Source organism: Hemicordylus capensis, chromosome 2 (assembly GCF_027244095.1).
Source record: "Hemicordylus capensis ecotype Gifberg chromosome 2, rHemCap1.1.pri, whole genome shotgun sequence".
Lineage (NCBI taxonomy): Eukaryota > Metazoa > Chordata > Lepidosauria > Squamata > Cordylidae > Hemicordylus > Hemicordylus capensis.
This window is the reverse complement of record NC_069658.1, coordinates 425,229,880-425,257,872: the sequence shown is the minus strand read 5'-3', so window position 1 is coordinate 425,257,872 and position 27,993 is coordinate 425,229,880. Positions and strand designations below refer to the sequence as shown.

Here is a 27,993-nt window from a genome sequence, read left to right as displayed (position 1 = left end):
CATGAATGAGGGAAAGAGAAAGAAAGAAAAAAGAGAAGTGGAAATTTAATATGTTTGGGTTTGTATCAATCCTCTGCTAAATGGGCAAAGAGGCACCTTTTACCGTGGTGATTCTCCTTATTTAGCAGGGGGAGAGTAACTGACCCTATTCACCCCCAGCACAGTACTTCCAGTGACTGTTGCTGGTGTGTGTCTTAAGTTAGACAGGTGTTATTGACTGGTTTGTTTTATCCAGACATCGAGTCCTTCCCAAGGACCTGGGATGGCTGAATTTTATTGTCAGTTGTTATAGATATCATTGTTGTTGTTGTTGTTGTTGTTAATGTTAATTCCAATAAAACATTAACAAAACCCCACCACAAAGCTTTTTTCCTGCAATCCACATCCTGGTTTTCTACCCTCCACTTTTTTAATTGGAAGGAAATTCCAGGACAAATTTTCAGGGTCACAGTTTATCTATAAAGAGAACACTGGAGACATACATTGTGTGTGATATTTTTGTGCTTTTTTGGAGGGGGGTGTACATATTTATTTACAAATATACAGTTTCAGCAGGCAGGGCTTATGCAGCCATATACAAGCAAGAAATGACAGCCTCCAAGCAGCATGTATCCAGCACCCCAAGATTCCAAAAAGGTGCTTGTCAGCCAGAAATTCCTTTGCAACCATTCTCAGCAAGCTCCAAACCACATACTATTTTCTTTCCCAGTCAAATCCAAGTTGTTACAGCACTGTTAACCCATACAGGTTACCCATGACTGGAACCTTCAGCTTCCATCCAGGCAGATGAGTATCACACAGATGCCAAACTGGCTTTTTAGACAATAGGAAGACTTTCTTTTTAGGATTTAGGATTTTTGCAAGCAAAAGCAAGGAGTTAAAAAGAAATCCAACATGTACATTTTTGAGCTACACTTCATGGTTGGGAGTGGGGTGGGGGTTATAGACATACAAGAGCCAAATCTCTTTAATTGTTCATTTCTCACCATCAGGACCCAAATGAGACTTGGTCTGGAAGCAACACTTGATTTCAGCGGCTGACATGAGCAGGGAAATTAACAAGAAAGTTCTGCTTTGTGTCGGGGTCTTAGAAAAGCCATGATCCACAGGCAAGGGAACAGCGCTTCCACTACGCCTCCATCTTGGCAGATGGCATGGTCATTCTGCGGGACTATCTTTATTTCCAAAAGTCGGCAGCTTGTGGATCGAGTATTGCTGCTACAAGGGAGCTGAATCTTGGAAATCCTCCTCAGTCAAGTGCAGATCCGGGAACTCGTCAGGTGATTCAAACACCACCTGATTCAGCAGATGTTGCTCCTCACTTGCAGGTTGGAGGAGGAAGGGGTCTGAAAGAACAGGAGGGGAGGGGAGCATCAGCTGAGGACTGAACGAGGGGGAGAGTAGGAGTCTCATAGAGACCGTGAGTGGGGAGAGCACAAAATAAAGGATCAGAAATATTGTGCCTGTAGCTCAGGAAATAAATTTTGAATTCTGGGTTTCCAGTACTTCTAGGGAAGCTCAGATTTCACCCTCAAAGGGCTCTGGAGACAACACTTACCTTGCCTGTCAGACATAAGGCCTTCCATTCCAAGGTTCACTTCTTCCACAATATCATTCAAGAACGATGCATTTTCAACAGGGAATATTCCATTCAGCAACACATCTTCCACAGCCAATGGTATGTCATCTACAGGGAGTGTACCATTCACCTCCACAGCTGGGGACTCTTCTGGTTGCCTAGAAGGACATGAGCCTTTATCATTGGCACAAGGGAGAAGGTATACAACAATTCTAAACCAAAACACCACACCAAGGAAACCTCATTTGTCTAAGTGCCCATGGGGAAGGGATAAGGAGAGCTCCACCTACAGAACACTGAAAGCCAACGGTCAGTCTTCAATTCTGGTTAAATGGGGCATTATACTACCTGTATACATACTACATGGGGAGCAGCAGGAGGTAGGATTATGTAAATAAGAAATTTACATTATCACCTCCGTCATCTCAGAGATGAGGGCACAAGGAGGGAGCCACAAGAGTCTGTCCTCACCCCACTGATTACTACTTTTATGGCGAATGGTGGTTCTTCACAAAATGCAGGAATTGGCCAGCAGGTGGCACCGTGAAAATCATGCTAGGACCCTGCTGTCCTGGACAAAGGGTTGACTTTAATTAATTAATTAAATTAATTAATTAATTAATAATAATAATAATAATAATAATCTTTGTTAGCTGCTGCCCCATGACAAATTGTTCTCTGGGCGGGCTGCAACACAACATTAAAACATCCAACAAACACACATAAAACCACAACACACCTAGATAGACACCCCAACATAAAAACTTGTTTTTTAAAAAATCAAATCAAATCAATTTTAAAAAGCCTGAGTGCACAGAAAGGTCTTCACCTGGTGTCTAAAAGAACAAAGTGACAGTGCCAGATACCTTACTAGGGAGGCTGTTCCATAAACGGGGTGCGACCACCGAAAAGGCCCCCTCCCTAGTAGCCACCCGCCTCACCTCAAGGCACTGTCTGAGGTAACCCTTAGGGCTTCAGCCTGGGGGAGCAGATGCCTGCGGGCAAGGTGTAGCAGTGCCGCTAGGGCCAAGGAGGCTTCCCAGACGGAAGCAGCCAGCCATTCAAGCCATTCTTTGGTCTACAAAAGCCCAATTCAGATGTTATGCGTTACGAGCATATAGAGGTCTGTACACTTGTACATGTGTTTGTATGAATGACTGTACCCGTGTTCATTTTAAAAGCGAACCTGGATACAGATCCTTCAAATGCAGATAGGAAGTGTACTTCTTCTGTACCTGTGTCCAACATAACAGGTAAGTGATTATACCTGTGTAAAGATCTGTACCGCAGTATATTGTACACTCATTGGACATGTGCTGAACATAATGTGTGAATGGGCCAACAGTTGGTTTAGAAACTAGAGGGAGGAACAGTTGCTCCGCAGAGACCTCAGCCTTTAGCCACTTGACTCAATATACTTTTCTCCCTACAAGTCCTAGTCAGCCTTTATTCACTTTCCCAGTCTCTGGGGGAAAACATGGGGGAAATGCAAAATTCTGAAATATAAACTCCACATGCAGCAAGTTTGCTTAATATACACAATTCTACATCAACACATGCCTACTCACAAAAGGCTGGTTGTGAGAACAACCTCAATATTTTATTTTACTGGGGAACTGTAGCATTCATAAGATTTCACACTATCCAGATTTGGAAACAGTCACAAGACTGGGAATTAAGCTGTATCCAGATTCTACAATAGAAATCTATTCAGGAAACCTAGGGGATGAAATGGGGTTTAGAATATATGGGGCAGCACCAAATGCCTCCCCCACTCCAAGGGTAAGAGGTAGGGCTAAGATCAGTGAGAGATGGCATTTAACTTGGCAGGTTTATTCAAAGTAACCGAAGTGGAGCCTGAGGAAGAATCATGGCCATTAAAGCTCTCAGAGAAGTAAAGAGACAAGCCCAAATGGGTGTTGCTCACCTAGAGGAGACTCTAATCAGGCGGCGGTTCAGGTATTTCCTGTGTTCCATCAGATCCGCTAGGAAGGAGACAGACCAGAGTTTGTGAGTGGAGGATAAGAAACAGTATCACCCCTGTCCCCAAGGCAGGGAAATACTATATTCACTCATGGATGTCTCCAGTGTTAGAAGTACACAATGTCTGTACAAAGGGCACTTACACAGCATACTGGAAATCTGTGGGGTCTTTGATATGAAAGTGTGCACCGACTGCAGAGTATTTCAGCCATGGACAAGCTGCTATGGAGAACAATGGAGCCCTGCTCCCCAACCTGAGCAAATCCTACTAGGATTTCCTCAGATTTCTGGGATCTCAGCTGGCAACATTCACACAGTTTCAAGGCTATGTGATCAAGCTTAACTTAGTGAAAACGGACACAACGTGTTTAGAGCACTGGGTCTGTTTTAGAGGCGCCTGCACTGCATTCAGTCCTAAGATACCTTCCTTTTCAAGGCCAAGTTCTGAAAACAGACCAGCAGACTGGCTTAAACTTCCGCAAGTTTAAAGGAGAAGCTGGCTGTGCATGATGGCAGACTGGCTACCCCTTCCTGTGATGTGACCCAGACACACCACACCCTCACCCCTGGAGCAGCTGTGTACTTACTATTATTATAATTATTTATTTATACAGTCAGACAGGTGTTATTGACTGGTCTGTTTTATCCAGACATCAAGTCCTTCAAAGGACCTGGGATGGCTGAATTGTATTGTCAATGTTGTTGCTGTTGTTATTATACGGATATGACGCTTTTCAACAAAAAGAGTTATCAAGGAAATTTACGTAGGAAAAGGAATAAAAAATAAAAGGTCCCACAAGGGCTCACACAAAACACACAAGTGTGACACCAGCAATGGCCACTTGAGCGACACCATGTTGGTTATGCAGAGGGAGAATTGTTCTCCACCTGCTGAATTTAGGAGAGCTGCCACTTTAAAAAGATGCCCCTTTGTTCAGTTAGCAGGAATTATATTAATATTTTCCTTTCCAAATTCATATGATGATACATGGATAAATGTTCTTGTGATACTTTAATTAAAAAGCACTTTAAATAAGAAAAGCCTGGTAAACACCTCTATCGGGTAGCAGTGATATAAGATGATGCTGAAAGGCATCCTCTCATACTGTGAGGGAGGAGGCAATGGTCAACCACTCCTGTATTCTACCAAAGAAAACCACAGGGCTCTGTGGCCGCCGGGAATCAAAATCGACTTGACGGCACACTTTACCTTTATGACATCTAGGCCAACATTTTGGTGGTATGCCCACCTGTCATTTCATTTGAAGGCCAACTGGGAGAAAGCCAGTGCAACAGCTGAATAATTCATTATGAGCTCTGTGCATTTTTGTTTTTAATTTATATTTATATTATAATTTATAGGCTTATAGCCTATCCATCCTAAAGGCTATAAGCTCCTTGGATCAGAGACCTGTCTTCCTTTCTTTTGCACTTAAGTGCCCTGTACACTGATGGCACTATACAAGTCAATCTCCCTCCTCTTGACATCCATAAGACTAGAAATATGTTTTATATCTCCCTTCCCCATTCCCAGCAATGAAATTCTTAGAATTCTGTACTCTGTGATCATTAAAATGCAGAAAGTATACATATAGCCCTGAATCTCTCTTCATGACAATATCTGAGCATATCTGAACGCCCTGGAGTATAGGGAAGAAATGGAGAGGAAGGAGCAGGAGATGCTGGCAGGTAGCCCATCCATACCTTCCCGGCGCTCGCTGTAGTGAGGCCCAAAGGCTTCATCCCGGGCAGTGTCAGGGTAGAGATACTGGAGTGGGTTCTCAGGGATGTCCTCTTTAGCCAGGAGCTGGTAGTCACGGATGATGTCAGGCAGTGCTAGGGACTTCAGCTCATCTCTGGTGTAGGGCTCGACTGAGCAGAACTTGGGGGAACCTGTCGAGTTTGCAAACACATCAGGGGACAAAATGCCGAGTGTCTGGTGGCATCTCGAAACCTAAAAAGGATTTGCCTGTCTGCATCAGAACCATGAAGTGGGCTCAGAAAAACTGAGGTGGGCAGATGTTAAAATGGTGTGTATTATGAACCCTTGATTTTGGAATACCCTGGGCCTGGTTTATCCAGGCATGCACTTTACCTCATTATTATACGCTTAATGACTGGCAGCTGAACGTGTGAACCGAGTCCGTCGGAAAGCATCAAATTTCAGGCCCTGCAAAGTGATCTGTAAGGTCTGTCTGAGGTGTTGCATCCAGAATGGCTCATGCACCTTAAAAAGTGATCACCTGACTTGGCACTCATCAAGTGATGCTATGCGTGTTTGAACTGCTCCTTGGTCTAACAGGTTGCAGCAAGACATCTTATGTTGTACACAGCATCAGTGCAGCACATGGGAAATCAAGCGGCAGAAGGGATGTTAGGAGCTCACCATCATTGTTGTAGTCCACCCAAGTACATGTGATGCCACCATTCTGGCTACTCTCGCTGAACCGCAGCAGGAAGGTGCCTGCTCGCTTCCTTTTCAGCAAATGCTTCTCACGCTTGCGGCTCACAAATCCCATGATGAGACTAGGACAGAATTTTGGGTTGGGTGAGTGGGTGAGAATATCAAGAAAAGTCACAGACCAGACTTCTTCTTCCAACACAGACACAGACTCTTTCAGCCTCACAGGAGCTCAGTCCCCATGTTTCTGTGTGAATCACTGTCCAGAGTGAACTTGAGGAGGCCACCTTCTGTACAGGTGGGTCATGTGGTTGTGTTTCTGCATCGGGGTGGCCGAGTGACCCATTCACAGCTCAAGCAGAGCGGCGGCAACATTACTGACAGCAAGTCCAGAGCAGTAAACCATGCAGAGACACAGCACGCAGCCTCCTCTGTGAATTATTCATATGGTTGGCTGCCTTGGGCTGACTGGAGCATTTATTCGACTGCCTGACATAACATTCCACCAGGCCTACTAAGGGTCAAGTTGCTTGGCACTTTTAGTGCATACTCTGCAAGGGCTTTTTAAAAAAAGAAATGTCAAATACAGTAGCTGAAGTGGGCTCCTGCAATTCAGGACAATGGTGGGGCAGTGGGAGTAACCCTACTCCCTCTTGCAGTCCTGATCTGGATTGGATCCATCTGTGGCTATTTGCAAAGGGCTGAGGGTAATGGGGAGATTCCACTGGCACCGATTAAAGCTTTCCCCCCCCTTGTCAAGCAGCAGCCACTATGCACGGGGGGGGGGGATCTGGGATGGAACTGGGTCAGGCAGGGTTAAGGATGCTCTGCCCCCACCATAATCCTAACCTGGCAGCTATTTGATTTTGATTTTTTTTTAAGCACATGCTCCTGAGAACATGCTTAAACCAGTATGAAGTTTGACTCTTACAATTTTCTAGTTCAATTGTTTGGGAACTGCCACAGGTGGTCAGTTGGGATCCTGGACTCTAAATGACCTATTCCTTACTAGGCAACTCTTCTGACCCTTCCTCTTTTTAACACCCTGCCCCTTCCCACTCCTTACTTATTCTTCCAGAGGTCCAACAGGTGCTCCTGAATCAGGAGCAAAATCCCATCCAGCCAGGTCCAGAAGGAGAAGCTGGGAGTAAGATCCTGGGGGAACAGCATTGAGGATATGTAAACAGAGAAGGCAGCAACATGAGCATCTGAAGGAGACAGGGAAGGCAGCTCCCTGGTCAGCCACTCACCTTAGCGAACTTGGCCCAGGTGATGGTGCTTTGCGGTGTTGCATTCAGCCCTAAAACAAAAATAACCCAACGGTAAAGGGTGACTCACATTCATTGTGGTGACAAGCAGGGTCAGAGAGCGGAGTTTCTTTTTAGGAGCAGGATGCGACTTCTATGGCTTTCTATGCAGGGCACTGACGTCTGCATTTGTGCAGTGAGATCACAGAACTCAGATAGCTCTGATCAGGATGGCCTGTCTACCATAAGTATGGTAAAATCAAGACAGGGGAAAGCCACAATTAAGCAGCTGGTCTTCTGCAGAGTGGTTATGTCAACTCAAGTGGAAGCTGATGGAGAGTTAAGCAACTAGCCTTGCGCCACCCCACCAAGAAGTCAACCTGGGTCTTCCGTGTTTAAACTATGCATTACACTGGCCCCACAAAGAGCTCCCATATTACCACAGAGTTTCTCTCCCAGCATCTTGATCTGATCTGGATCTAGGCCTCGCTGGGTAGCGGCGGAGAATTGACAGCTCAGCACCCTTGACAGCTGGGCCCAGGTAGCAGCTGGTGGGTTGGGGAAAAAAAGCTGGTTCTGAGTAGAGAAGAAAAAGAGAGAGAGAGAGAGAGAGAGAGAGAGAGAGATGAATACAGTGAATCAGGTGTGGCCATTTTAGGGAAGGCTTTTAAATAATATTGTTTTAATGGTTTTAAAGCTGTTTTAAAATATTGTTTTAAGAACTTTAAATTGTTGTGGTTTTAAACTGTTGTGGTGTTTTATTTTTGTTTTTGTTTTAACTAATGTTTTACTTTCTGTTTTTATTTTGTTGTAAACCGCCCAGAGATATAAGTGTTGGGCGGTATAAAAATGTGTTAGATAGATAGATCGATAGATAGATCAGAGGAGGGACAGCCTACATGAGGCACAAATTCAGAGGATGATCTGGGATTAGGAAAGTCTCTGCATGAAAAGCCAGTCGGCTGGGCTGTTCCTTTAGAAAATCCCTGTACAGAAAATCCTTTCCCAGAGGAAACAGCAGGCTACCTTGGGAAGACAGTCACAATCTATGTGTGCACAAGACTGCTGCATCCACATACTAATGCAATGCTGTACAGGTGTGGACCATCTGGCACCCAGCACACACCCACATACAGGATGGGGCCACACAAAAAGAAACATGAGTTACAGAGAGCTGTAAGGCAAGGCCCTCAGAGGAGCAAGAGGCACCTGCAGTGACTGGGGAGAGAGAGCAAGACTCCCCCTCACCCCCATTTCCATCCCGGGGTATTTTCTAGTAAGTCTCCAGTTTTATCCAGCTCAGTCATGGCCAGCAACCTGAACCAAAATGCAGGAGGATGAGTGGTTACTCCAGTGATGAGGGGAGCACTTGCTTCCCTACAGAGTGTCTCTGGATATTTATTTATTTAAGATCTGTATATCCTGCCCCTCCAGTACACTACTGCTTGGGGCAGCTCACAACATTAGATATCCAACGTAAGGTGCCTGGAAGAGGAGGGGCACTAACCCTAACCCTGCCTTCTTCTGAATGGGACGCTTCACAATGAAAGAGTCCCCCTACAGATTAAAACATCAACTGCCACAGCACAGAGCGGGGCCAAAACCAGCCCGTTAAACTCCACAGACTAGAACAGCATCACTTCCCCTTTTTCAGTGCTTGGGGGTGGTCACAAAGTTCATTCACTGCCCTGACTCCCCAACCCCATTGACCTTCAGAAAGATTTCTACTGCAACTATTTGCAGGCACCAGGATCACCATCATTTTGTTGTTCTGGAAAAATCTGGAGAGCTGCCTGGTTGTCTAGGCAACGTGGGGGGTGCTTCCCTGTCTCCCTTCCTGTTCTGCACAGCACTGGAGGACAAAAAAGCATCCCTGCGTTGCCTAGACAACCAGAAGCTTTCCCAGACAGCAGGCTTTACCACGGGATTAAGGGGCGGGGGGAGTACTGCACGTTACAGATATTTTGAATTTGCCTTAAAAAACGATGATGGGGGAAAGGGGTTTTTTTCGCCCCAGATATAAATAGGGCTAAGCTCAAATGATCAATAAAAAACCTGAATTGTGCAGGGAGTACTCCCCGATAACTCACAGGGATTTAAAGCTGGATGATATGTGAATGCACACTTGCCCTTCCGTGGTTAATCAAAGTAAAATCGCTGTCTGGGAATGCTCCAGGTAACTTGCTTGGTCTTCTGGTACTGTGGTGCAGAATAGTAGTGGAACAACAGAATAGATCAACAGCCACAGAAGATCAGAAGGTCCCTTTAGGGGAGGGGGCCACTGCTCAGTGGCAGAGCATCTGCCTGAACGCAGAAGGTCCCAGACATCTCCAAGTAGGGCTGGGAAAGAACCTGTCTGAAACCAGAACCAGAGCTGCTGCCAATCAGTGTGGACAAAGCCTAACTGGATGAAGAACTAACGACTGGACTTCATAGAAGGCAATTTCCTATGTTCTGAAGGTAAACTGGGTGGAGGGGGGATTTTGAACTCGACAAAACTCCCAATTTCATCCTTTCCAATCTTTTGCCGGGTGATACTTTGGCTTAGCCCTACTTGAAAGTGCTTTTTGTGTAGGAATTCTGTAGCATATGAAGTGAATATTGAGCCTCTTAAGATGTTAGGACGCATTCCGAGCGCAGCTGCTTAGTGGGAGGAGCAGATTATATCTATTAGGGAACGTTTATCCTGCTTCCCAGGAAAATGCTGGAAACAGCTTTACTGGGCTGGGCTGGGGGTTAGCAACACCCCTCTGCTAAAGCACGTTAGGAAAAGGTGGATTCAGCAGAGGTGGCAGAGAAAACTGGAAAATCCAGTTTTTATTATGGCCAAGGGTCAAGGACAATCCACAGGAAGGGGACTCCAAGATATAGGGAGATGGACAGATCTGCCTCTTACCTTTGTGTCTGTACTCAGCATGAGGAACCACAAGATGGAGGCCCAGGCACTGGACATCTGATTGTTATTAGAGATGATCACAACAGGCAAGGTGGATGTCTAATGGGGAAAGATTCCCAAAAAGATTGAAAGAGCAGGAATCTGCACTTACTCCAAATCACATAAGGCCAGACTAAAGGACGAGAGTTCCATACACTCAAGTATGCTTGCTCCTCTTCCAGTAGCCATACACCGAGGTAGAAATGCAAGGGCAGCTGACAGGCATATCTAACTAATTTTTCTCATTCCCACTCTCCCCAGGAGAGTTGAGCAGAGGAGTATTCTTCTCTTCAAAGTGATGAGGATGGCTCATATTCTAAATTGCCCTACTGTGGCTACGTACATGACCACTGTCTTTACTTTGCAAGGAGGGAAGAGCCACTGTGCTCCTAGCTGAAGGGAGTTTTAGAGGGACAGCAGGATAGACTTTTCCAGAATATGAAATCCATGGAGAACTATGTCACAGGAAGGGTTACAACTTGGCTGAAGTCCTACTCTGTAGCTTACTTTGAAAAGGTTTAAAGTATGCCATGTTCCCACATGAGAGGAAGACCATGTTACATCAAGACCATGTTTTCACAATTCAAAATTCTGAAGAGAAAATCGTGTGGCATACCTCCATGGCAGCAAGGTCCAGAGTTCCCACTAGGGGTCCACTAATGCATTCACTACTAGTCCAGGGCTTTGCAACCCTGGGTCTCCAGATGTTGCTGGACGACAACTGCCATCATTCACAGTCGCCTTTGGCCACTGCGGAGACCCAACATCTAGAGAGCCGCATTGAGAAGCCCTGAGCTAGCTCACAATGGGCACATGCATGTTTCAGTCTGGTGGGATTCCTTGCCCTTCTCCTGGGCTAGAAGAAAAAAGGTGAGGGGTTTTGCAAAGGACTGGAAAGCAGGAAGGGTTATTAGACTGCTACTCCCCTATAGCTCTAGAGAAGAGCAAGGGGAATCTCCAGACCTCATGCCGAGTCTCAAAAACTGGCCAGAGACGCAAGTTTGGGCAGTATAGAAATATTATTTATTTATAAATAAATAAGCAGGGGGTGGGGAAGCAAGACTCACTTCTTTTCAATGGGCCCAGGAAGAGGGGCTGAGAGATATCCCTGCCCTTCACTTGATAAATATGGACAAGTGCCCATGCCCTTGACTCACCCCAGAGCTGGGAGAGCAGGGCTGGGAGTTGATGGCAATCCCAATGGGTACAAGGGCCACTTTCAGTGCACCTCAAGCTCAGCGTACTGTCATCGCCAAGACCTCACCCCTCCCCAGAGGAGTGACACTGTGGGCTCCATTCTGCAGTGTCTTGCACAAAGAGGGAAGGGACCCACTGGGGCTCCTGCAGACATTCAAAAGCAGCCTCAATGGTGGAGTGACAAGGCTGCTGCGGGACGATTGTAACGTACTTTCTGGCCGCACTTCTGTACTATGCCCTGGAAGGATTTCCCTGCCTTTCTGCAGCAGCCTTGTTGCTCCACCACTGGGGCTGCCTTTGAAGGTCTGCAGCAGCCCCAGTGAGTCCCTTCCCTTGCCGGAAGACACTGCAGAATGGAACCCTGTGACTAAAAGTCCTGTCTGTCTGTCTACCAAATGCAAGGACCCTTGGTTGCCACCATTTCTTTTCTAGCAGGGCTCTTGTGCATTAACAGCTGCATGACAGGCAGACATTTAACAGTCTAATCTTTTCTAGCAGAGAAATGCAAAAGCTTCACTTTTAAAAAAAACTTTTTTTTTGCCCACTGCACAAAGAAACTAACAAGTGGCAATTCTAGCAAAGGAGTCATCTCAGAAAGGCGGAGAGCTGGGTACACCACTTCTGACCCAGATAACCAGATCACCTTTCCTAGCAGAGATCAAGTTGGCCAATATCCCTTAGCCAAAGGCAGAATTCCTCACTTGCCCTATGGCTGCATCAAGCAGTTTAGCTAATAAGATTGCTGTCTCCCAAGAACCCGGACCCCTAGCCCTGAAGTTCTCATACCTGCAGCTGGAACTGGAGTCCTTGGTAGCAGTAGTCCAGGGTGAAAGTGATGATGTGCAGCTCCTCTGTGACAGGCAATGCACCCTGCAGTGGGAGGGAGGGAGGGAGAGGATGAGCATAGACACAAATGCCCATTACAAATGTTTTGTTGTTGTTGTTGTTGTATAATATAAAGATACATTTCTTAAAAATAGAAATCTTGTGGCACCTAAAACATCAATTGATCTTTTGTGGTACAAGTTTTTATGGACTAGAGGCATGAGTTTTATCCTCAGTCAATATACATCACACCCATACACATGGGTACAGTGGCTCAAATTAAGTAATGGTTACAATAAAATCTGTTTATTGTATTTAAAGTGCTACAAGACTCTTCTTCCCTTCTGTCTGCTATAATAGACTAACATGACTTTTAAATTGAAAGATCTTTTACAATGCTTGTCTAAAAATCCTGGGAGACGGATCCTAGTTATTTGCTACAGATAGAAGAACTGAGGCTCAAAGATAAGTGACACTGCCAAAGCCACTGCAGGTGTGAGATCTAAACATGGGTCTCCCAGATCCCAACCCAAATACTGGAGTACAAAGTGAAGGGACAGAGGATGGAGTTGAAACATTACGAGCTGAATGACAGAAAACCTAGGGATCAAGTGACAGAGTCCAGAAGTGAGCCAGTCTGGAAACATCCATATTTTGTGTCAGGCTGTTGAACCTCTAGGAGAAAAGAAGCAGGGGTATCGCAACAGCCAGCTGCCTTCGGAAAGCTTTCAGCCACCTCTCAATGGGGAATCCCACTTGGGTGGGGTGGGGTGGGGTGGGGTGGAAACACATACCAGTAGCAGTGGAGGGGTGTGCATGTCTGTGAATGAGGGTGGGATCTTAAGTTTTCCATGGAAAGGGATTTCAGAAGAGAGAGTTGCAATTGCCTTAATCCAGCTATGGGACTTATGCCCCACATCCATTAGAGAGAGAAGAAGGGCTAGGGGCTCACCCACCCTCTAACAGGCAAACCCACCTCGTTGGCTCCTTTGCCGCCCTTGCCTTTGCCGGAGCCACCGATTTTCTGCTCCTTCAGTGTCTGTCGAGAGAAGGGAACAAGAAACACACATTCAGAGGGCTGGAAACAACCTGAGACCATCAAGTCTAAGCCTCTACTGCGAGTCATTCTTTTGCTTCTGAAGGAGCGGCTCATGAGAAAATCACAAGGTCAGTGTAGAAGGAACAAGGTACACTGCTTTGTCATATTTCAGACAGTACACAAGCAAGTGTGTCATCTAATTTACAAGAAGGGGAAAGGCAAAAACTAAACGAACACAAAAGAGTCAGGGTCACTGCTGCCCATCTGACTTTAGGGAAAATTCATTTCTACCTCACATACACACACAATTATAATCCTATATATGTCATCCAGTCATAACCTGACTAGAGGAAAATTAATACTCTCCCAAAAGAAATGGTACTGAATATGAGTTCCCTCCACTAACATCTTGTCCTCTAGTCCAGGGATCCTCAACGTTGGGCCCCAAGATGTTCTTGGACTTCAACTCCCATAATCCCCAGCCCCAGTGGCCTTTGGTTGGGGATTATGGGAGTTGGTCCAAGAACATCTGGGGGCCCAACGTTGAGGATCCCTGCTCTAGTCAACTCCTAAGCAAAATAGGCATGTGAAATTGGTCTGTGAATGGAACTTCAAATACAATGTTATTCTTGTAAAGGCTGACACTTTCTTCCCACCCTATCCCCATTTGGATCAGGACTGGATGGATCGTCCCACTCTTCCCTCCAAACCCCGTGCTGGCCTCCTGACTCAAAGAGGTCCCCAGAAGATGCTCTTGGCCATAGAGGAGAAACCTTACAGGCACAATGTTTGTGCCTGCATTTTTCCCTTCTGAGGATCACAACAGTTTCAGTGGGGGTGGGAATTTACATTGGTGCAAGGGTTGTATCCCCTTCCCCTGCAATACCAATCCAAATTGGAGGGCCTCATTACAGCATTTCCAGTATAGTTTCCTTGTGGATTCATCACAGAGCTCTAGTGCACTGTGGACTTTCCGAGACCTCATAAGCTACAGCAGGTATGGCAAGCTTTTGTATTTTTCTTTCTCTGTTGTAGTGGAGAATAGAGTCTGAGGGCCAGAACTACATTTCATCACCCAAGCAGTCAACTAGTCAAACTCTAAAATTGGTTTGAGTATTTTAAAATTTCCCACCTAAGCAATTTGACAGAGAGAGAGAGATATTTTTACTATTAATTTGGTCTCCTTTCCACTCATCCCTATCAACTGTAGCCTTTCCCAACTTTGTCTCTGTTTCCCAAGGAGGCTCCCTTCTCCCTCCCTGCTTCACTAACCTCTCCCACTGGGACAGGAGAGGGAAGAGAAATAGGGGCCTGTGGATACTTGGCTAGAAGCAGCTGACAGGTGGATGACTAAGCAAAAAGGAAGAACAGTTGCCTCCCAGGCTCAGCAAGCACACCTGGCCAAGGTAGGGAAAGGAGCCTGCTTAAAAACATTGGAAGGGCGGGGCACTAAAGAGAAAGATAAAAAGGAACCTCAAGAGTAGAAGGGGGGCATCTCTCTTGAGCACCAGAGGTGAGCTGGGGCAGAGGGAAGCCTAAAGCAGAGGAGGCAGCTGAAAAAGCACAGGCTTGGAAGTTACCAGAAAAACTTTCCTAAGAGGAATGGAAGCCCTGAGGAGGACTCTCTGGGGAAAGGAGAGGGAAGAGAAATAGGGGCCTGTGGATACTTGGCTAGAAGCAGCTGACAGGTGGATGACTAAGCAAAAAGGAAGAACAGTTGCCTCCCAGGCTCAGCAAGCACACCTGGCCAAGGTAGGGAAAGGAGCCTGCTTAAAAACATTGGAAGGGCGGGGCACTAAAGAGAAAGATAAAAAGGAACCTCAAGAGTAGAAGGGGGGCATCTCTCTTGAGCACCAGAGGTGAGCTGGGGCAGAGGGAAGCCTAAAGCAGAGGAGGCAGCTGAAAAAGCACGGGCTTGGAAGTTACCAGAAAAACCTTCCTAAGAGGAATGGAAGCCCTGAGGAGGACTCTCTGGGGAAAGTAGATGGTGCTCACTGTGATGTAGCAGGGACCCTGAAAGATGATTAAGCCAAGAAGAAAGGAGTAAGCACTGCATTCCTAGGTGAAGAAACCACAGGGTGAAGAACCTTTCCAAAGGACTGCACCAGACAAGGGGCAGGGACCAGTATTCTCTCTACTCTTTTTCATCTGTTTTGCAGAATGAGTTTTGTTCTGGGCAGCGGTATCAAAGCAGTGTGTGTGCACATGTGCATTCAGAATGGGGCGTTCCCGATTCAACCTGAGCAGGATATAAAATGAACTGAGTGGACATCAAAAAACATGTGAGAGCGTGCACACACCTTAAAAGGGATACCGACAGGGACACAGGGGAGACAGAGAACTAGTTGTTTTTCAATAAACTAGTCACTGTTGGTGAAGCACTTCTGTTGTCTGAATTTCTCTTGTTGGATCCCTATGCAAGCTCAGTCACCTGTTAGTCCTTATGATGTGGAGCTTCCCCCTTGAGGAGATGAGGATATTACAGGGCCCTATGGGAGCCAGGCCCCCTTCAGATATATTTTAGACCAAAGGTCTCAGATCACAGTCCTCCAGCTCTTTTGGACTACAGTCCCATCCCCCAGTCTCCCCTGTAGCAATGACCAGTAGCCAGGAAGTTGTTGGTCAACAGCTTCAGGAGGGCCTTAGTTTCAGACTCCTGCTTTAGACAATTTCCTTGCATTTTCAGATTTATTTAAAGACAAATTAAGTAAAAAAGACAGACATGTAGGAAAAGCCACACAGGCATAGTATTCCATCCAACGAGTCACTATAACCAGTTCTGTTCAAATATATTAGATTACTTGTATTTAGATTTTTGCTTTGTGACTATGGCCCAGTTCAGACACCACACGGAACAAGAATTTAATCCCAGTTTTGCGGGACATCCTCAAGCCGTGGGTGTAATATGCTCCTCCCTTGCCTTCATGAAGAATTCTACTTCCAAAACCGCTAAGAAGCCAGGATTGCCCGTGACATCTGAACCAAGTGAATCCTGACTTCAACTAAACTGAGTCTGCAAATAGGCTTGTAAGCTGCCCTGAGTGTTTTTAAATAGATGGGTGGGTATAGGCAGGGACATTTAAGAAAACAAAAATAATTAACCATATTAAGATGAAACTCCCCAACCACACGCAACCCCCGCTTCCCAGTGCTGGCAGCCAATCTGACCATCAGTTCCCTCTCACCAATATCAGTCCCCTTACAATGTGCCTGAAGTCACAAACAAGTCCTTCCATCTGGGGCCGGTCCATTACCATGGTCTTGGAGTTTGACGTCAAGATGTTGAACCTCCGAAACCTTAAAATGAATGAGTTAAACAAATCCATCAAGGAGAGATAGGAGCATTCTTCTTGCAGCTGGATTTGAGGACATCTCACATGGTTTATCCTCCCCAGCATGCTCCAGAGGGCAGGGCATATTTAAATTAGTCAGAGCCTTTAAGAGGTCTGGGAGGATAGCCCCTCCCAGTTTAGTTAGGCAAGCTTAGCTTATATAAGGAAGACAAAAAGGTAAGAAGAGAACAACAACATTAAAGCAAAACAGGATAACTATAGGCATATAGGACACTAGATGAGAGGGAATCAGTCCAGTAGCTGAAGCCGCCCAGGGTGGATCAAGATGTCCTCAACTCCAGCAGCAAGAAGAACCCTTCACGGTAAGTGACCAATGCCCCTTTCTCAGCTGCTGGGTGAGGACATCTCACTTGGGACATGCCACAGCTGACGAGACCCTGGAAGGGGAGTTATTTCGGATACTGGGGCAGAAGAACATGTTGAAATACATGCCTGCTGAAGGCAGCCTGAGAAGAATACATGAGCTCCATCTTGTAAACATGGATGGAGAGGACCACGTTGCCGCTCTGCAGATGTCCTCCAATGGAGTGTTAGTGGAGAAAACTGCTGAGGTGGCAACCGATCGGGTGGAGTGAGCCATACGTTTTCAGCGGTGTTTGAAGGTGCTGAACCTCATATGCCAGAGAAATACAGGCCTTGAGTCATCTAGATAAGATAGATGTTGAAACCTGTTGTCCCATTGTGGATGGTAGGAAGGAGACAAATAATGCTTCTGTGGAATGGAAGGAGGAAGTTCGAGAGAGGTAAGGCTTCAGACAGTGCCGGATGTCTAGATTGTGCCAGTCCTCTTCTCTTGAATGAGAGGGATTGGGGCAGAAGGATGGAAGGACGACGACTTGTGATTTATGAAAGATTGAAGGTACCTTTGGTAAGACAGGGATCTGGTATCAGAATGACAGAATCTGAAGAGAGAAAATACAGAACCTCGGGTTGGCAGACAGGGATCTGAGTTCAGAGACCCTTCTGGTCGAGGTAATGGCTACTAGGAAGGTCAACTTCATTGACTGTATGCGAAGAGGTATGGAATGTATAGGTTCGAATGGAGGCGCGTGTAGAACTCTGTGCAGGTCCTATGAAGGAAACCTGTGGACTACCAGTGGAGATGATAATGGGGCTCCCCTGAGGAAGCACTTAAGGTGTAGATGTGAAGCCAGGCCTTTTCTTCGAAAGAGTGAGAGGAGGAATGTCATGGCCACTGCATGTCGCTTGATGGTGTTTACTCGTAGGTCTTTATCTAGCCCGTCCTGAAGGAGAAGTAAAAGCTCTGGGAGTCCACGTTATTGGTGAGAGTTTGTGCTGCCCGCACCATCCAAGAAATACATGCCAGGTAGATTGATAAATGTGGTTGGTGGAGGACCTTCTGGATGCTAGCATGGTATCTAGTACTCAGTCGTAACTTAGGCGATTGAGGATGTTGTGTTCAGTTGCCAGGCGGCAAGCTTGAACCAAGCTGGGTTGTGATGTAGGACCGGACCCTGACTGAGTAGGTTGTTTGTCAGTGGTAAGAACCCCGGCCCATTTATTGCCAGGTGGAGTATTTCCACAAAGCATGGATGTCGTGGCCAGTAAGGGGCTACCAGAATGCCATGCGATCTCAGTAGTCGTATGCGGTTGTTGAGCAGAAATCTGTCGCTAGGATGGGTTATCAACTCTATCTTGCAACCATGGAGGCTTGTGTCCAAGTCCCACTTGTCTAAAATGGAGGCCTCCCAGGAGTGGAAGAAGCGAGAGAGGTGGCCTCCTACTCTGGATGAGTCAGGAGGTTTGACGGGGTTTGGATTGTTGGCCAAAATATTGTTTCGAATTACCCGCTTTGACGTCAAAGTGGGGTCTGTTCCAGGTAGGGCGCTGTGGTCTTGCATCTCTATCCCTGGGACAAAAATTTGGACGAAAGGACCAAAAGGACTGGTTGAACTTCCAAATGGAGCATCTGTCTTCCTTGCAGATGGATGAAGGGAGAGCCTTTTTCTTGTCTCCACCAAAACATCTTTCAATGCCTCGTCACCAAAAAACTTGGTTACAGTAAAGGTGACCACTGAAGGATTTGACCATGAAACTGTCTACCTGCCAGTACTTTAGCCACAAGGTGCACCTGGCGACTATGTTATTGGCTGTAGCTCAGGCCCCAAAGCACACAGAGTCTAGTGTTGCATCTGCAATAAATGCTTGGGCTTTTTGAATTTTTAGGAGAATCTGTCTTTGCCTGGGCGGCTCAGGTGGAGGAGACTGTAGAAGTTCGTCTGCCCAGAGAAGAGAAGCTCTGGAAATGATAGATGATGCTATGGATGCCCTGATGGATAACGAAATGCATACATTCTTTTCAAGCTGAAATTCAAGTTTCTTCTCAATGGGGTCTTTGAGTACTGATTCTCCATCTCTTGGTAGTATTGCCCCCGAGGTGAGAGCGTCCACGTGAGCATCCACTGGGGGTGTTTGGAATAAGGCTGCTGCTGTAGGAACAAAGGCGCAATGTTTGTTAGCTAGAGTAGTTGTTTTCTTTTGCACAGAGGGAGCCTGCCATTCCTGTCTCACCACCTCTGCAAATTATTATTTATTATTTACTTATTGGATTTATATACCGCCCTTCCAAAATGGCTCAGGGCGGTTAAATGACTCGGGGAGAGGAAACAAGAGATCCTGTGAGGAGGCAGAGGGCAGCACTAATGATTCTCTGGAAGGGACAGTAGCTCCTTGTAAGTTCTCTATTTGTATGCCCAAGGCATGCAAGGCTTTAATGAACAGGTTTGAAAAATCCTCAGAGGGGAAAAGTCTCAGTGAATGAGAGGTGGGCTCTACCTGTTGACCATCAGACTATTCCCCGTCTTCTTTAGAGTCCGCCTCAGGGTCACGGTCAAGTGGTTGATTCCCTGGCGCTGTCGTGGCCTTTAGGGGAGCCAAGCGGTCCTGGGAAAGCAGAGGGTCCATTGGCCTGCTGGGTTGGGGGTCAGGGGACTCAGTCAGAAATAAGGGAGGAATGAGAGGATGACTTTTTATGCTTATGCAGAGACCTCTTGGTTTCTCGTTTAAAATGAAGTTTGCGTTTGACTCTTTTTCTCTTTTTAGGAGATGGTGATGGTGATGAAAGGAATCCGAATGCTGGAAAGATGAGGTGGACCGCTTGTGGGATCTGGCGGGCTTTTTATGTGGTCTTTTGCGTTGGTGGTGTTCCAAGGTTTGGTTTAGCATGGAAGTAAACCAGGTGCGCCAAGGCTCAGGTACCTGTTTTGCGGGGGGCGGGCGGGGGTTGTTAGGGGCCATGGGTATCCCCGGATGCTCAGGTTTGGTGGGGGTAATTGGCCTGAGAGGCCCAGGACTCACCGGAGGTAGATTGGCGGGGGTAGCGGTATCAATGGAGTTTTTACAGGCTCCTTCTCCAGCAGCAGGGATGGTTGCTCAAGCGTCAGCTCAGGAGATTCGGTGTCCTCTAGGAGCTGAGCATTATCGTTCCCTCTCTGTGGGGAGAGCCCTCACAGCTTGATGGGGCGAGTGGGAGTGGGAGGACCTGTCGGAGCGATCTCTCTCTCTTTCTGCGGCAGCGGTCAATGGACCGGCAGAGCAGGCAGCAAGACGCCCGATTCAGAGGGTTTAGGCTGCTTGTTGGGAGGGGGCGCTGGGAGCTTGGAAGTGCTCAGGCCTGAAGGAAAAGCCAGAACCCGTCTTCAGGTCAAAGGGGCCCCCCTTACTGTCATCCAGCATGCTAGGAAGCGCGATCACTCCACCTCTCCCCTCAAATGCCCTGAAAGCCCCGACCTCGTCATACTAGAGGGGGACGTACAATGCCTTCTGTCCTCCTGTCGCTCCTGACGAGGATACAGTGGTCTGAGGCGGGGTGTCCTCCATAGCGTGCACCATTATGCAGTGGTGATGTGGCTACCCGGGTTGAAAGGAGGCCGCTGACTTCTTCCCCTTCGGCATTAGAACATGCAAAAAGCCAGACCTCTGAAGCTCAAACAGCAGGAGGAGAGAGAAAAAGGGAAAAACGAAGGGGGGAAGTGGAGAAGGTAGAGGAGAGTGTTCTTGGTTTTTTTAAAGGTTTTCAAAGGTAATCAAGGTATAAGGGAAAGTAGAGTTTGAAGTAGGGAGAATGGATGGTGAAGTGGAAGAAAAACAGTGAGGAGATAGAAGGAATGCAGTGTTGACCACTCTGGAGCTCTGCAGGAAGAACTAAACTGGGAGGGGCTATTCTCCCAGACCTCTTAAAGGCTCCAATTTAAATATGTCCTGCCCTCTGGAGCATGCTGGGGAGGAGATAACCCACATGAGATGTCCGCACCCAGCAGCTGAGAAGTGCTATCATCTCCTGGTGACCAGAGGCCGAGACATTCAAATTTACAGTAGCTGTACTTTGTTAGCCTGACATATGGGCAGCCCCTACTTTAGATCCAGAGCCATCTCTTATCCCATCCATCTGCTAAAGACCTCCAAATCCCAGATGCTGGGGTTCCTTCAAGTTTTGCACATGAGCACAAGTTCAGGAAGCAAACCTTCGAGTCACAACTCGTATTCAGATCTCCCAGCTAAACTCACCCCATATCCTTCCTGAAGCAGGCAAGTTTCAGTACGCATATCATCCTCATCAGTCTATCAGATGAGAGGAGCCCTCAATCCCATCCTACACCAGTGCAAGGTCAGAAATTGTACCCCGCCCCCCAAGAAGGAAAAGCTGATGCTCTCTTTAGCCTTTCCACAGCAGTCTCTCTTACCCTCTCAAATTTGCAGAGTCCCTGCAAGAGATAAAAAGAAAAAGATTATCAATCAATGGCCTAGCTCTGGCTCCCTCCCAAATGTACTCTAGCCCTGTACTTGTACAACTGCGTAAGTCCACAAAAGAACACACCTGTCAATCTCGATCTGCACTTCCATCGGCTGGTTACGGTCCAACAGCTTCACCAGGAGCCTGAATAGTGGCAAACACCAGTTACAAACTACTTGACCAAAAGTGGTGGTCTTTATCCTTTCCTGGTCGGAATCATTTCCCCCTGCCTCGCTCCCAGAAATATCAAAATTGTTAGGGTTTCTCCATAACAGCTAGAAAACTGAAATCCGGTAGACGTGTAGTTCCTGATCCCCTTTATTCTTTCAGCTGGCAGCAAGGCAACCATTTCCACATGGTGCACTCCTGGGACTGTGCAGACTGCACAGGGAAGTTTCTATGATCATCCCCACCCCCATGGTCACTTTGTTCAAGTGTGCTGCCTTGAAGTATAGACTCACTCCATGTGAAAGCAGCTCCCACAATCGGCTGCACATGCAAAGGAGGCCTCACAAGCTTCAACAAGGACTTGCATACTTTGAGTGGCAGTTCAAAACTCATCTATGCTTTCAGAAAACAAGCTGGATTTCCAAGTAAGCAATGCTTAGACTAAGTTTATAGAACAGATGGGGAATGCTATTCTTTGCCACTTTTTTTAAAAAAAAAGTGGGATGAGCACTCCAGTGTAGCAAGAAAGTACACAACTGAAGAATTTAAACACTAAAAAATACAAGTTTCCAGTAGTGGAACAAGACAGTTTCTCAGAGTAGTTATCCTTTGCTCTATAAAGAGCAGGCATTCTAAGGACTGGTTCAAATTCCCATAGTCATCACCTGGGTCTAATATCTGCATTATTTATCATTGGATGATCCTCAGCCAAAGTATAGGAATTGTCTCTACAGGAAAACAAGTGTTATGTTTGAGTTGATGCCATGCAATATTAAAGTTCTATCTTCTGCGAGTAATCAGTGATGCACGCATCTACATATGCAAACCACTGCTTGATGGCTGTCAGAGAGCAGAACCAGATGTTTCATGAAAGCACGGAGGCTGCCACCCAAAATGGCAGCTCCGTGTGGAGTTCCCCCAGCCTCCTCTAATGTACCATCTACCTTGCCATGTATTCCGATGTCAGCCTACTGAAAATTTCCACATCCCTATTCTAAATTTTAAGCTATCTCTGTTAGGGGTGTGGTGTAATGATGTCAGAACAAACAGCAAGTTATACTATATATTATAGGGGTGCCGGGTGGGGGCAAATCTCAGCACAGTTTTGCTGCTTGAAGAATATGCATGGTGAAGCTGGCCTAATTCATAGTTCTTCCCAAGAAACTTGAATTTAAACCAAACCAAACCAGGCAGTTTGAGCCCTACTCCCATTTCAGGACATTTTGCCCATGACTGTGCTTAATTTTAAAATCCAAGAATTGATCTGAATGGAAGTTCCTGCCTCTCATGGGAAGAATGGATACATCTTTAGTCCTGGCACTATGGAGAATTGGTTTCACATTGCCCTGGAACTGAAATTTCCAGGTGAAAGCCAGCAATGGAAAGTAGAATATGTACCTCTGGGAGTATAGATCTCTCCTGCCTCTATTAGCTCCCTTGCCATATGGTAAGAGATGAGAAAAGAAAATGGGTGGAGAGGGTGAGTGCTAGCCTTGTTCCAGTCTGATCCACAGAGTGAAGATTAACGCAGCACACTGCCTGAAATTTGGAGTAAAGAACTGATCTGGGACTGGACCCTCTTGATTAGATTATCATCAGATCAGATGAAGAAGGGCTAGAGCTGACTACGGGTCCCTCTCACCTGGCACGGACAGAGAACTTCTGGCTCGTTTTCAGCACCAGAGGCCGGCGGTTGGGGTAGGGCATGGTAGGCTGAATCTCCACCACGAGCGCACTGGGGAGAGAGTAGAAAGATGTTAGCCTCTACTCCCTAGCCATGCTTTTCTTTTCTGCATTTATCTTGGCCTGGCACAATTCAGTAGATTCCTTCCCCTCCCTTGGCACCTTTTCAAGAGGCAGGAGATTTGCTCTTGTAGTCGCTTTTGCAGTCGAGGTAACTGGATCACCAGGGGGTCTCGCTCGTAGGATATTTTCAAACGTAGCTCCTCTAGTGTCTGCAGGAGCTGCAGTAAATGGAAGAGGACCTCAGCACTGCCCGTGAACCTGTGGTACAGAAACTGGGTCAATGGACAGCAGGGTCAAAGACTGAGAAGGCATGGATGGATGAACTATTCAAGGTGGGGGGCGGGCAGCTCTGCAAGGGCCTAGAACTCAGAGAGACGGCCATGTGACCAAGGACTGCACCTCCCCGCTCCAATGAGGGGGTCCTGAATGGATACAAATAGGCATCTCATGCCCAGAAGATCCTCTTGGCAAGAAGGCAAGCAGGAACTATAAAAATGTAGGTCGCCTAAATGACAATGCTCATTCCTCCTTAACAATGAACATATATCTGACCACTGGTCCACTTTTTTCCTGAATTAAAACCAGAGGCACACTTCATTTTTAACCTAGAAAGAGTATGTGAGAATAAGAATTACCTAACTTCGAAAGAAGGATGTTCTAAACTGTCTTGAAAAACTAAAAATGTGAAATCGCTGATCTTCTAGCAAAATATGTAACTACAATCAGGCTCTGTACCAGAGGACTGGAAAGTAGCTAATGTAACTCCAATTTTCAAAAAGGGATCCAGGAAACTACAGGCCGGTTAGCTTAACGTCTGTGCCTGGTAAACTGAGGGAAAGCATACTTAAGGACAACATTACATAATAGGTAATTTCAAGGAGCATTCGTATTTACAATCTAAAATAGTCATGTGAGGTGTGAAAAGGCAACCCGACACTTATCTGAAGGTACACCTTTTAATGGGGTTGTAGCACTGTGATAGAACATCTACTTTGTATGCAGAAGGTCCCAGGTTCAATTCCTGGCGGCATCTCCAGGTAGGGCTGGGAAAGACCCCTGAGCCTGAACCCCCCTGGAGAAGCTGCTGCCTATCAGTGTAGACAATACTGAGTTAGATGGACCAAGGGTCTGGCTTGCTATAAAAGAGCTTCCTTGATTCATATCCTAAGATTTTCTGCCTGTTCATGAGAAATTTTAACTAAGAGAAATGTACCTGCATTCCAATCCTCTCTTAAGAAAAAACTAGTTGCCACACAGAACTTGTTGGCTGCTTCATTTTTAATCGACTGTTACTCTGAATCAAATATATAATCAACCCTTTTCATGGAGATTTAAATTCCTCCTCTAATCCTTATATTTGAAGAGCAGATGACACTAGATGGCTGAAGCATCAGGAAAACATCCTGAAAAACACAAGCCTAAAAGTTTCAGGTGAAATGTTTATAGGTAAGAAGGTCATGATTCCCTAGGTTTTAGGTCAAATGACTTAAGGAGATCAATCAATCAATCATCTTTATTACGGTCCAAGACCAGCATAAGATAGCGTGAGGCAGGAAATTATGGGGAGAACATACATTAGGATAGAACAGATTATAAGGCAATAAACCTTATTACATTAAAATTACTACCTTAAAACTATTACATTAACATTACTATAAACTATAATTACTATAAAATAATTACCTAAAATTACGAATAGTTACTCAAGTTTATAAATTATAATTACTAAAGTAAAATGTATTAACATAGGGACAGCAGAGGCAAAAGTATGAGTACAAGAGCACTACATTTATATTCAAAGTTGTATGTGTCTGTCTAAGAGAGGATAAAAAGTAAAATATTTAATTAACAGAAAGGGGTCACTAAAATATGTAGGACAGGATAACTAGCGGAAAGCGAAGCAGGCAAGTAAAATAGACAGTGATTGAGATCAGTACAAGACTGATGCATGGTTATGGACTGGCAGTCAGGGCCCAGAGGAACTTGTATGCTGCCACACAGAACTTGGCAGTGTTATATGTGAAGGCCCAATCTTCATCCGAAAGCAGCATCCTGATGTAAGCTTGACTAGGGTGGCCAGGGTACTTGAGGAGCAGTGGGAGTAGAAGCTTGTCACAGCTGTCCTTATAAAAAGGGGCAAGAGAGGAATACATGCCCTGTGGTTTCTACCTCCCCAGTGTCACAGGGGCAAAGTCTTTCCATGATTGGGGGGTTTCTGTATTTGCCTTACAGTACAGCAGAGGGAAGGGCATGACAACAGGCAAGAGAAAAAGCCCTTCTGTGGCTAGGGATCTCCAGCTGCATCAAGTACATAGCAGGGGAGACGGTGAATGACTTAAGGAGAGATGGTTTTTTTCCTTAACATCTGTAACACAGTAAGGGTGTTCTCTTGACCAGTGAGCAGGGTGGGGAGGAAGGCAGAATCAATCTTACCTCCCCACCTCAGACCACCCTAGCTCTTCAGTGGGCTGCCCTCATGAGCCAAACAGGTCCCGGCAGCGCAGTGTTCTGGAGGCCAGGGGAATGCAGCCCGGCCTCCAGCTATCCCTCAATGCACTGCGCGAGGAGCGTGGTACACTGGGGGATTCCCCCACAAGCTGGGCACTCTAGGCACTTGGCTCTGTGTCTGCTCAGGCTGCAGGCAGCCCGAGCAGACACACAACTGGGATCCTAGGTAGAAGGGAGAGCATGAGCCCTTCCACATAGGTAATTGTTAGGGGGAGAGCCTCGGGCTACCCAAAGAGGCAGCGCTGGGATCAGCCCAGATGCCAGCACTCCACACGTGCAGCCCTACCTGGGCAGGGCTGTGCAAGTCCAGGTAGGGCTGCTCAGATGAACAGCCTCTGTGACTCAAGTAGAAACCCAGCAGGCAGCCTTCTCTGAAGGCAGGTCATTCTGGTGCACCTTGGCACTGAGAGTAAGTCTGTTTGTTTAACTTATATACCGCCCAAACTTTTGTCTCTGGGCGGTTAACAGTGACATAAAAACAAATATAAAAGGTTAAAACAGTTTAACAATTTAAAAACAGCATAAAATTAAAACTTAAAAATTTAAAAAGCTGAAAAAGCTTGGGTGAAGAGATGGGTCTTCAAATGTTTTTTTAAAAAATATAGTTAGGGATGGGGAGGATCGTATCTCAGCAGGGAGCGCATTCCACAATCTCGGGGCAGCAATCGAGAAGGCCTGTCTCCATGTGGCCACCAGATGAGCTGGTGGTAACTGGAGACGGACCTCCTCAAGTGACCTCAGCGGGGTGTGGGCCACATAATGAAGAAGACGTTCTCTTAAATACCCAGGGCCTAAGCCGTTTAGGGCTTTATAAGTTATAACTAGCACTTTGTATTTTGTCCAGAAACCTATTGGCAGCCAGTGTAGCTCCATCAACAAGGGAGTAACGTAGTCTCTCTGAGATGACCCGGAGACCTGGCTGCGGCATTCTGAAACAACTGAAGTTTCCGGACTACGTACAAAGGCAGCCCCACGTAGAGCGCGTTACAGAAGTCAAGTCTGGAGGTTACCAACAGATGTACCACTGTTTTGAGGTCACTGATCTCAAGAAACGGACGCAGCTGACGTATCAGCTGAAACTGATAGAAAGCACCCCTGGCCACCGCCTCAACCTGAGAAACCAGGGAGAGTTGTGGATCCAGGAGTTAATGTATTATTACTCCTTTTGGCTTAGAAAACAAGTGTTTTGTGGCCTTATACAATCAGCAAGTTGGTCTCATGCTTTACTTAAACTAGAAGACAACTTTGTTTAAATGAAGGCGAAGGAACAGCCAGACTGGTAGACACACACCCACCTCCACCCACACACACACCCTGGTGCCTCTCAAGAGCAACAAGGAACTGGACCACTGCTTAGGTCCATTGGTGGGACCTACCACTTCTCCAGTTGTCCCAAGCTGGTATTGCACGTGGCCCCCATACACTCCTGTCGCTGGCGATCTGCCCACGCATTGAGCTCTTCCAGCAGAAGGTTCCTCAGGGTATTAGAGCGGCCCAGAAGTTCATCGATTCGAGCTAACATGTCCTGAGAGAAAGACTGCCAATAAGCCAAAGTAGATTTCTCTGTAGAACCAAGTTGGAAGTGTGTGGGGCGATGTGGGGGAACGCACCACTGGAGTGGCTCTGACAATCGGGCCTTTACTTTAGGGAGGATGCTGAGCAAGACACACATGTGGTTGGCTAAAAGGCCCAGGATTTCCCTCCTCAACCCCAAGCCCACCATGCTGCATGGGCCAGTGCCCAGACTCACCTTGCGGCAACAGTCCAGGTTATTTATCATGACTTGCAGCTCCTGGTTTTTTTGGGGTAGAGTGGGGTCGGGAGGCATGGCATTTTCTGCAAGAGAACCAGACAGTTAGGAGGAAGACTACACCCACATCCTATTGCAGAGGTGACTGCCAGAGAGCAGGATCCACCAGATGCTCCCAACTATGTCCTAGGGGCAGCTAGTGCCTCACACCTTTCTAACTCACAAGAGGAGGCAGGAAATTGAACGTGGGATTCCTGGAAAGAGCAAGGCATCTACAGAATCTGAGCTGGAAAAGTAGGGATGCAACAGTGGTTCCTAGCCGCTGCTAGAACCATGGCAAACAAACCAGAAGGAGAGGCAGAATCAATAACTTCATAAAAGAAATACGTTTTCTGTTTTCAAAAGGCTTTAAGAGTAATCCCTGACAATCAGGAATGCTTGGAGAAGAGTGCCCTCCCCCAACATTATCCATGCTTCCAGCCAAGAATGGATCCCCAACTCTCATAGGA

General features: G+C 46.5%; 1 protein-coding gene across 7 annotated transcripts in view; it reads right to left on the bottom strand.

Moving 5' to 3' along the window:
- Positions 1-483: 483 nt before the first annotated feature.
- STAT2 (signal transducer and activator of transcription 2) overlaps positions 484-27,993 on the bottom strand; it is a 61,281-nt gene continuing 33,771 nt past the window's right edge. For 4 of the 7 annotated variants that reach the window (XM_053298274.1, XM_053298275.1, XM_053298280.1 and 1 more), the window contains 18 exons: positions 27,485-27,570; positions 27,111-27,259; positions 23,326-23,484; positions 23,123-23,215; positions 21,397-21,456; positions 21,263-21,283; positions 16,392-16,503; positions 13,144-13,206; positions 12,129-12,212; positions 10,107-10,205; positions 7,651-7,786; positions 7,214-7,263; positions 7,030-7,118; positions 5,949-6,088; positions 5,267-5,455; positions 3,507-3,564; positions 1,559-1,737; positions 484-1,346 (listed from right to left, as the gene is read on the bottom strand). In XM_053298274.1, coding sequence (XP_053154249.1) covers positions 1,219-1,346; positions 1,559-1,737; positions 3,507-3,564; positions 5,267-5,455; positions 5,949-6,088; positions 7,030-7,118; positions 7,214-7,263; positions 7,651-7,786; positions 10,107-10,205; positions 12,129-12,212; positions 13,144-13,206; positions 16,392-16,503; positions 21,263-21,283; positions 21,397-21,456; positions 23,123-23,215; positions 23,326-23,484; positions 27,111-27,259; positions 27,485-27,570 — 1,895 coding nt within the window. In that variant the 3' untranslated portion in view covers positions 484-1,218. Of the gene's footprint in view, positions 1,347-1,558; positions 1,738-3,502; positions 3,565-5,266; positions 5,456-5,948; positions 6,089-7,029; positions 7,119-7,213; positions 7,264-7,650; positions 7,787-10,106; positions 10,206-12,128; positions 12,213-13,143; positions 13,207-16,391; positions 16,504-21,262; positions 21,284-21,396; positions 21,457-23,122; positions 23,216-23,325; positions 23,485-27,110; positions 27,260-27,484; positions 27,571-27,993 lie in introns of those variants that run through there. The other 3 variants (XM_053298276.1, XM_053298277.1, XM_053298278.1) reach the window with 2 other exon arrangements.